At 36.6% G+C, this 10,131-nt stretch overlaps 1 protein-coding gene across 1 annotated transcript; it reads right to left on the bottom strand.

The window, feature by feature from the left end:
* Positions 1 to 7,813: 7,813 nt before the first annotated feature.
* On the bottom strand, positions 7,814 to 8,473 carry LOC109505593 (uncharacterized). The gene has a single exon (XM_019849093.3). It carries the CDS (start codon positions 8,335 to 8,337, stop codon positions 8,038 to 8,040), a length of 300 nt encoding a protein of 99 aa, XP_019704652.1. The 5' UTR covers positions 8,338 to 8,473; the 3' UTR covers positions 7,814 to 8,037.
* Between the last annotated feature and the right edge of the window lie 1,658 nt (positions 8,474 to 10,131).

Genomic DNA, 10,131 nt, shown 5'->3' with positions numbered 1-10,131 from the left:
AAATCTACTTTCATATCCTCTTTAATAAATATATAATTAAGTTTCTTAAAAATAATAAAAACAACAGAAGGACAATTATCAGAAAATAGAAAAAAACAATTGGTGACAAATAGTGTTCTATCATTGTTTTATTCATATTTCACCTTGAGACACATTCGATATAAGAAATCATACAATGTCTTTTCTGCATAATTATTCATAAACCAAATCTTTATTCACCATGGTAAGTGAATAATAATTTTAGTATTTAACAAAAGTCTGGCTATGCAACTTTCTCCATGCAACGCTGTTTCATTTTTTACAAGATTCAAAACTGAAAAAAGATAATAGCAAAGGAGTAATGATAGTTATCTAGCTACAGATGTTTGTGCAGAAGATATGTGCACCTTAGCCACATAAAAGAGCTAATGAAACTAACATGCCGCAGGCATTGAGAATTTATAAAAACCTGTTGATTTTTGTGCTTGAGTTTACTTCAAAATGATATATTGGTCATGTTCATTTCGCAAGAATATTACTGCACATGCCATGGCAAAAGATGGAAACTTTGGAGTGCTACCTTTTATATGCAAATGCAGACACAAAAAAGAAAAAAGAAAAACACCTTCTTGAAAACAGAAGTAATGCCATTTTTATACTTTAGAATATTAAAGGTGGTTATGCAGCAAGATTCTGCATAGATTCTGCTAGCAAGAACATCGTATATGCAGCAACAATCTGCAGCTGCATTCATACAAAAAATAAGGCAACTAGTTTCACATCACTTTATTGTATTTTGAGTTATCCAGGATTTTGTGTAGTGTAGGTAATTCTAGGCTAAAACTGAAGTTTGTTGAGATTAAATTCATTAGATATGGCACATGAATGTACAATTTATTGAAGATCATGCTTCCTAGATGGTAAACAAATTCAAGGGACTCCACTTAACAATTCAAAGCAACAAAGACCCATAGATCTTGCTTGGCTTTACCATATTAACTCATTCAGAAATATTTAAAAAAAAACAAATTGCTTTAGTTTTCAAAAGAAAAGAAGTAGTTGATATCAAAGTGAACATCGACAGTCCTTCATTGTCCACCAAGATTCACCAAGATAAAAGAGGTTCAATATCAGTCCCCAAACAATTTCAAGATAAAAAGGCTTAAAGTGAGATAGTTTCAACAATTTCAGTCAGTTTTAGCTGAAAATTCAATCGTTGCCTATGTTTCAAAGCATATTATGCGAAGCATTCCACTTCCAAGCATTATAATCTCCTGCCTTTTAAACTTACCAAAGATGAAAATTTTCAAGGAAGATTCAATTAAGAAACAACAACATGTGCCATCACTTCCATAGAAAAATGGTGTGTCAAGTTCTATGAAACAGGCTTCAATGATGAGTGGAATACTAGGAAGGGATAAAGTTACTTTGATAAAATTGCAAGCAAAATGAAGGGAAATAAAGCCACTCAGACCAAATTCAAGACTAATCAACTGACTGATATTGGAGGTACTCAATGTTACAATATAAAACAACAAAAGGAAAACTTGAAGGCCCAGAAGAATGAATGGAGTCGAAATAAGATGAATAATCAAAGTCGCATGACAAACATCCATTTGGTCATGAAGAAATCTCCATTTTTACCAAAACAACACTCAGAACAACTATTAAAGATTGAATTGGTGCATCCAGCTTCAACAATCTCAATGATCGGTTGACAAGTTCATATGTAAAGGCCCCGTTTGGCATCACTGCAAGTTTCCAATTTCAAAAACACAGAAACTGAGGCAGAAACAACTTCCGGTAACCTAGTTCCATTTTCGGTTACGAAAACCCATTCTCAATTTCTAGAAATTGTGGAAACTAAAAAATTTAGCTTTCACTTGTTTTTTGAAAACCAAAATCACCCATGGTCACTCCCCCACCACCACCATCTCCGATGACCTAGTGGCTGGCCACAAGTTGCCAGTGGTGCCACCACCGCCAACTCTCACTTGCACCACTAGCCACCATCACCAACACCACCGCCACCAAGTACAACCCAAGTGACCACCAAACAAGTTCTGGATTTCGATTTTTGGAAATATAGTTATACATATACAAATGTATATATACATATACATGCATATACATATACGTATGTATATGTATGTATACATATACATATATGTATGTGTGTGTGTACATATATGTTTAGTCCTCATGAAACCTGAAAACTGCAGAGTAGCAGTGACGCCAAACTCAACCAAAGAAAAAAACAAGTGTCCAATCATATGGTTAGATTCCAATTGCTATTTTGGTGGTGAAAGGCCTCTATCAAAACCTTACCGGAAGAAATAGCATGTGCATGGATTCAAAAAACCATCAGAACAAGACGGTAACATCAGTATTGTACTGTTCTGTTAAGAAACAGACTTGTATATGTTCCAAGACATCGAAACAGTTTGTACAAGTGCGTACTGGTCAGCCAGTTCATACCATGCATAGCAATGCATCTTGGTAGTAACATATCAACCATATTACTTGGTACCAATACCTCTTGTGGTCAAGGGACTCCGGTACTTATACGGATGGAGGGCTCATCCCAATAAGAGGTATTGTCCGTTTTGACCGTGTGCATACCGTAGCTTATAGATTTGCGGCCCTTGGATCGTAGCTGATACACTTGCAGTTGCTGTAGCTTATAGATTTACGGTTCTTGGGCCGTAGCTGGTACACTTGCAGCTGTCGGACTTCACGACTTTGTCCCCTGGGCTTTGGCCTAAAAGACGCCTCTTGAGAGAGAGAATGTCTCCCATCTCATATAAGGCAGAGTACCTCTGACTCACAACCGATGTAAGACTAAACCCTCCACAATAGTAGCCCCCCTAATCAGGGAGACTCCGTCTTATTGGAGGGCCTTTCCTCTAGCACCATTTGTTGTGGTCAAGGGACTCCGGAGCTCATACGGACGAAGGACTCATCCCAACAAGAGGTATTATCCGCTTTGACCGCATGCATACCGTAACTTATAGGCTTGCGGCCCTTGAGCCGTGGTTAGTACGCTTGCAATTTCCGTAGCTTATAGGCTTGCGGCTTTTGGACCGTAGCTGGTACACTTGCAGCTGCCAGGTCTCATAGCTTTGTCTCCTTAGCTTTGGCCCAAAAGGCACCTCTTGAGGGGGAGATCTCCTATCTTATATAAAGCAAAGTATCCCTGACTCACAACCGATGTGGGACTAAACCCCCCGCAACAATACCTTTTTATTATTTTTATGTTTTCAATTTTAGTATATATGGTCGATCCCAGTACCATGCCATACTTCCCAATCCAATGCAAAATATTATAACTTCCTATATTGGTATTTAAAACCTTAAGCATGCATACAGGTTGATTAATTGAATGAATCCAGCAATGTAGACAAGGAAAGAATTATCCAATCTTTATATTAAATATCTATAGCTATTACAAAACACCTAAGGAGACAAGCCCCCAGTCTAATACTATGCAACTTTCAGAACAAGGTTGAAAATTTCCATTTTGATTTAAATTCAATTGAAGCAAATATTTTCTGAGTTAAATGATTGAAGTAGCATTTGCACTACTTCCAATTTTTAATTTTTTTAGAAACTAAAGTAGATTCTATTATTTCCTGCAAACTAAAAACCCAAACCCTATTAAGCAGCTTCAATTTAAATTAAAAAAAAAAAAAAACTTTAACAATTAACAACATAGAAAAATCAGCCAAAGCTGAAAATTAAAGCAATTCACAAAAATTATATATTATACTAGAGTATATTGCACACCTTTATTTGCATAAAGTTGAGGTTAATGGTTTGAACTTTGAAGCCTTTTATAAAATACTAATCTTCAAAAAAAAAAAATCAAAAACAGGAAAAAAAAAGGCTTTTAATAAAGGGTTATCTTGATCAGCAAATAATCTTAATTGAGTTTCATAGGGGGTTCCTGCAGGTTTGCATCACAAAAGTCCAATGCGCTTAAGCAGTCCAGGATTTGCTAGGATAGCACAACCCTTTTTGGAATGTGCTACCTCAATGCTAAGAAGATAATGAATAACAATAATTCATGAGGGGTCCTTGTGATATATCAAAAATGAACAACTTCTCAAATATCTATAGTCACAAAAGGCATGACTATTGAACCAAGCATGAGGAGATGTTGAGGCCATATATGTCCTTCTTCAAGTGGCAAGATTGACCCTCTTCTAACTAGGGTGAATGAAGGTATCCCTATGCATCTCCCCACTCTGCCAAAATCCCTTCTTAATATCCCATTGGAACAAGAGATTTATTAGGTTAGCTGCAATAATGATGAGTACTCCGACAGAGTTCAAGTTGGTCACCAATAAGAATGTCTAAAGATACTTAAACAGTGTCTCATGATGGTGCATACAGCAAATATGTATTGATATGGCATGATACTTTCAACCCATGGATGAGATATTCGAAGCTAAGGTTATGTATGTAGGAAAAAGAAATTTCAAAAGAGCATAGTGATTAATGGGATGAAAAGAACATGCTTGTTTCTTTGGCTAGGAAGAGAGGTCAAAGATCAAAAAGAGAAGAAGGCTACATCTTTGAGTCCAATATGACACAGTATAGGAACAATAAACAAGATGATAAAGAAATAAATAGAAGAGAGAAAGAAGAACATAGAGAAGAGAGCTTAGGTATGGAATATAAGGAGGAAGAGCATAAATATTTAATAGCTTGATTACCAACCTTGCAATCCTTCTAATCTATGGAAATGCTATAGATTCACCCCTTTGAGCTGGCTTATTAGATAAATGCTAATATTGGGGTCTAATTTATGAGAAAACTTTTATATAGGACCTTGCTTACAAATATTCATTGCAGTAAGTCAGCCCATATTATCCTTAATATCTTTGAAATCTTCACAATCTTTCGAAATCTTAACAGATCAACTCCATCTTTCTCATAAGCAAAGTAATAATAAGGTAGATTTACAGGAGTTTGGACAAGCTTCAAGATTTCAGAAATGTTAATTCATAAAAAGATAGCTTCTTAGAAGTTGGAGGTCAAATGGAGGAGAAATCAGGCAGAATAAATTGTGTCCAACTTAGATTAGTTGGTTCAAATAACAATTAATGTCAGAAAACAACACAAGGACATTATTTTAAAAAAAAAAAAAGAAGAGCATGAGACCATGGAAGATGAAGAAAGCCCAAATACATTGAGTAATCAATGTGGTGAGAAATAGCAGTTTAGTTTCAGAGAAATCCTGAATTCTTCAAAAATGACACCCAGAAACAGCCAAGTAAGACTGAATTTCTGCATTCAACTTCGGTGGCTTAGCAATCAGACCAGCACATACTTCCACTCCAAGGTAGATGAAAGCCACCAATAATCTATTTGACTTTCAACAGCTTTCTCACAACAAAAAGGCATCACGCAAAGCCTAGCGATAAGAGCATGTTTTAGTCAACAAGGTAGCCATGTCCAAGAATGAAGACCAGAAGAAGATTGGCAAATATTTCATAGTAAATATATATTGATATTTTCTGAAAATTAAAATTAAATTTAAATTTAAAAAAAAAAAAAAAAAAAAACTTTGTGTGTGTCTGTTGGTGGAAGGAGGTATTCACACTTACAATTCACATACTAAAGACACCTATAAAACATATTGGTGCAATTTCAATGATGGATCTCAGCCCCCTCATATTTTCCCTATCATAAATAATTTGTGCAGGAAAAGAAAGCTAAAGGCCTAAAACATATCTATGAGCTAACTGACATGTATGAGAAGTATCTAGGATGTCTAATTATCCAGGAAGGCATGGTGAATGGAGGCTTGTATGAGAGGAAGAGGAAAGAGCATAGGCCACAAAAATATAAGAGAGGATATGAGATACTTTTCAGAGTGTCTATAGTTTACACGTTTATGGAGCATAGGCAAGGGGTTTACGTAAGGAATCTTGTATGTGGGGGGCTGCTTGTCTGATTGCACATCAGCATAAGATAAGTTTTTGTGACAGAAAAGTGACTGAAGTGATAGATGGGAAGAGTTTTCTCCATAAAATGGTTAGATATAGTGAAACCCTTGGTAACGTTTGGGATTGCATCTGTCAATAGCACATTTTCAGAGTCCATTATTACAACCACCTAAAGAGAGATATTTCCTCAATTTTTTTTCTTTGTTAGCAGGGTGTGATTTAAGAATTTGTACTTCATTTGGGATTGGGAGGCCACCTAACATCTTAATTTTTTATTTGAAAATACCCAATTATAATTATTTCCATTGAAGAAAAAATCTGTCATTTCCTCTTTAAATCATGCATTTTACAAAGAGAGAATGTCTTTCGATAATTCAAAAATAATTGAGAAAGAATATCAAACCATAGTCTCCATAACAATTAGTAATTTTATTTACTAATTTAAATCAATTCTTTATAAAGCGTGGACATGCTGGAAGAAGATGATTTACCAAAGCCACCTTTTCAAGAGACTAAAGATGGAATTCTAGCCCTTCTTCTCCCACCAGTTTTACATAACATGCCCCCCACCCAACACATGCACACATGCAACATCCACATCTCGAAGTAGCAACAGGTAATCTGCCTTGTAGTTGATCTAACAAGCATCTAAACTAAATCAGATTATTTAGAAAATAATGACACTAGTGCGTGGAAACTATATAATTGTTATTAGATAAAAGAAAATGTGTGTAATCATTCCACAGTGTGTCAAACAATGGGAAATTTGTGAGAATAAAACTGCACACATGTGTATAACATTTGATGGTTTTTCGTTGTTCTAGTCATCATGCTGTGAGTACCAACCATAAGCTGACTGACCCAAAAAGTTGGGGGTTATGATTACCAATCATCATGCAGTCAAAATTTTTTCCTAACTTTCATAATGCAAAGAATTTTCCAGGGGTCTTTTCCAGTGTTGCATGGACATGGATATGAGATTTGGATTTGGATATGTATCCAAGTATTTGACTCAGCAAGTGGGAAAAGAGAGATACGAGGGTAAATAGAATATCATATAAATTTGCTAACTTATATATTTATAACACTGAACATTACCTGTTTATTGAACATGTTGAGACATTTTAGTATGCAGGTTTCTCATTCAAACTTCCCAATTAACTTAAGGATATTAGCAAAATAATATTCATATCTACATCTTTAACAAATATCAAAAAAACAACTAGTCACTCCTAATAACAAATTAAAGGATCAAAATTGTTGTTGGAAGAGTTCCTCTTCTAATCTTTAAAAGTGGTCTTCAAAGAATTCATAAATATTCAAGTATCCGACATGTAACTGACCTAGACACGTATTCAATACAGATATTTGAAGCTAGACACTGGTGTCCAGCTAACACTGGTCATTGGTTCCAGTAATTCACCGTATCAACTCTAAGCCCTTTTCCCCAACTTTAACAATGATCCAAGTGGTCAACAAATTAGCTAAAAAACAGTGGGAAAATAGAAAAGCAAAATCCTAAACTCAACTTTTAGAAGAATCTCTCTCTCTCTCTCTCTCTCCGAATCTAGTATTCACACTACAACCACGTTTCTCATTGCCTATACAAATCCATACGACAAGTGATCCATAGCAGCATCAAACATAAGCTAGAGAAGTCAAGATTATTAAGGATGGGGGAAAAAAATCCATTACAAATTTCGAATTCTAACATATAGACTCAGCTCCAGAAGATTAAATCTTCATGCTCACTTCTTCATGTCATCAACTCAAGCATCCAAGCATAAATAACACATCAAAATTTTCTCAAAGAAAATATAATATAGAACAAAAAAACATTAAATAAAACATAGCAAAGAGATACAGAAGAACAAGGCATCTTGCTTATAATCTGTGTTTTTTCTTTTCCTTTAATCAATAGATGAGATGTAGTACACAGAAAAAACAGAAATCAACTCCATCTTGTTCATAAATTGACTGAAACTCCTATATGAAAACCTATCATCTAAAATCATGTAATTGCCCACCAATCCAAAAATAACTGACCAATATACACATGAGCTAATCTTTGATATTTAGATATTTCTCTCTCTTGTAGCTACAGCTACCGGTTAGATCTCAGGTTGAGCCGGATGGGGAGTGGCCGGCCGGTGCCGGATCCACCGCAGCTGCTGCAGACCATGCGTCCGGACCCGGCGCAGGTCCGGCACCCCACATCGCCGTCCGACCACCGGGCGCACAGGCACGTGACCCGGCCCGTGCCGTTGCACGTGGCGCACCGCGGCGGCCGCCACTGCCCGGGCCCGGCCATCGGCCGGTCCATCGCCGACTTCACCAGCATCGCCCCGGCCAGCACCCCGATCCCCGTCGCCAGCTGCGACACCACCACCACCAACGGATCCATCGAGAGCGGTACAAGAAGCGGAGGCCGAGGATTAGATTTAGGGGAAGAAATATTATGGATTAATATAATAATTGGAGAGGGTGCCTCAGAGTCACAGACTGGGCGAGATATTATATAAGGAGGAGAGGGCGAGAAATTTAGGGTCACATGTTTATTTAGGGGACGAATAGTAAACGCCTTGCTCGTTTGAGGGGGTCTTGAGGGGCTTCGAGAGCCCATTTCGGTTGGAGACTCCGCGGCGGACTGGGAAGGGCGGAAACGGGGTTGGGTTCTGGAAGGTGAAATTGTTGGTTGGACCAGGTCCACCAGCCCAGCGGTGGACCAGTCCAACTATGAAGCGACACGTCTGCAGCTTGTCTCTTCCTTCCGAGTAATTGTTTGCCACGCTGCATGCATCGGTGCATGCAGACCGTTGATTCTCAGGAGTACTAATCAACAAGCACGTGTCTCAATGTTATTATGGCAATCAGTAGTGTTCCATAGGTAGGGATTGTACTTGGATTGGATACAGCTCGGATCAAAACCTTACCGATCCAAACCCAACATATTTATTAAATAAATAATGAATCCAATCTACTTAATTTATTTATTAAATTAATTAATTAAATTAAATAAATTTGTAACGAATTTCAATAAATTAAAGAGATTAAATAAATTAGATTAGATAAATCAAAAATATATTAAGTAGATTAAATAAATTTTAAATAAATTAAAAAATTAAAATAAATATCTGAAATTTAAATCCGATTAAAATACTAAATAATTTAAATGAATCAATTTATTTATAATTTAATTATATTTAATTTAAATTTATTTATGATAGATCGATCGTGAATTGAATTGATGGATTAAATTATATTTTATCAATCTTATGCATAATAATTTTTGTTTTATGTGTCTGATGTGCGCGTCACTAAGATTGTTGGAGTCGGTGGATGCCGTCCAACCATTAACTTCTCGTTTGGAAGGGAGTGGGATGGGGGGCCGTAGGGAATTCCATATGGTTGCTTCCTGGGGCTTTCTATCCTTCGTCCTTTTGTTGAGATGAAGTGGACTAAGATTTTGGCACATGTAAAGCCTGACGGTTAACCAGGGTCCTCACATGTTACCTATTTTTTTAAGTCCAATTGACTAGTTCTTGTTAATTTTGCCCCTTGACTCGTTCCTTCTAATGCAAACTATCTCCACTCCAATGTGGACCAATGCTCTAGGAAAGAACCCAGGACTTTAATTGATGGGGACTTGGATGTTGGAAAAGTTGGAGGAAGAAGTATGGCAAGTTATGGCTGCTTGGCGACTTGGAGTGGAAGTTTAGCAAAATTCCGGTTGATATTTTATCAAACATCTTTCATGAAGTCAATCTTGAGTAGGGCAACCTTACAACCATTTCTCTCATGGTGCAATGTAATTTCATGGGTGGAGATAAAGTTTTCTAATATAAACCACCCTTTGGTGAAGGCCAATTAAGAATCTTCAATAAGGTCAGGCATTAGAGCACTTAGCTTGAGGCTAATTTTTATAATAATTTTTGTAGAGCTGTTCGATGGATTTATAAGCCTAAAATCTTTGTGGGACAGCAAATTATCTTTTGTTCGGTATGAGAGAACGAACATAAGTGACCAGGGTAAGATCAAGGGTCCTTATCAACTAGTAAGAGGAGATCATTGTTTTATCAACTACCAAAAGTGTTGGTAGAAGAACAGAGAAACCTTCTAGTCCGAGGTGCTCTCCAAACTAAACACAACAAATTTAATCTACTTAATGGAAAATAGAGAGGAGACAATGGAGAAATCA

Source organism: Elaeis guineensis, chromosome 9 (assembly GCF_000442705.2).
Source record: "Elaeis guineensis isolate ETL-2024a chromosome 9, EG11, whole genome shotgun sequence".
NCBI lineage: Eukaryota > Viridiplantae > Streptophyta > Magnoliopsida > Arecales > Arecaceae > Elaeis > Elaeis guineensis.
Note: the sequence above shows the minus strand (reverse complement) of the source record. Positions and strands in the feature narration are given on the sequence as shown.

Bases quoted from the DNA above. Each gene is read 5' to 3' on its own strand.
- LOC109505593 (XM_019849093.3), bottom strand. From the start codon at position 8,337: ATGGATCCGTTGGTGGTGGTGGTGTCGCAGCTGGCGACGGGGATCGGG.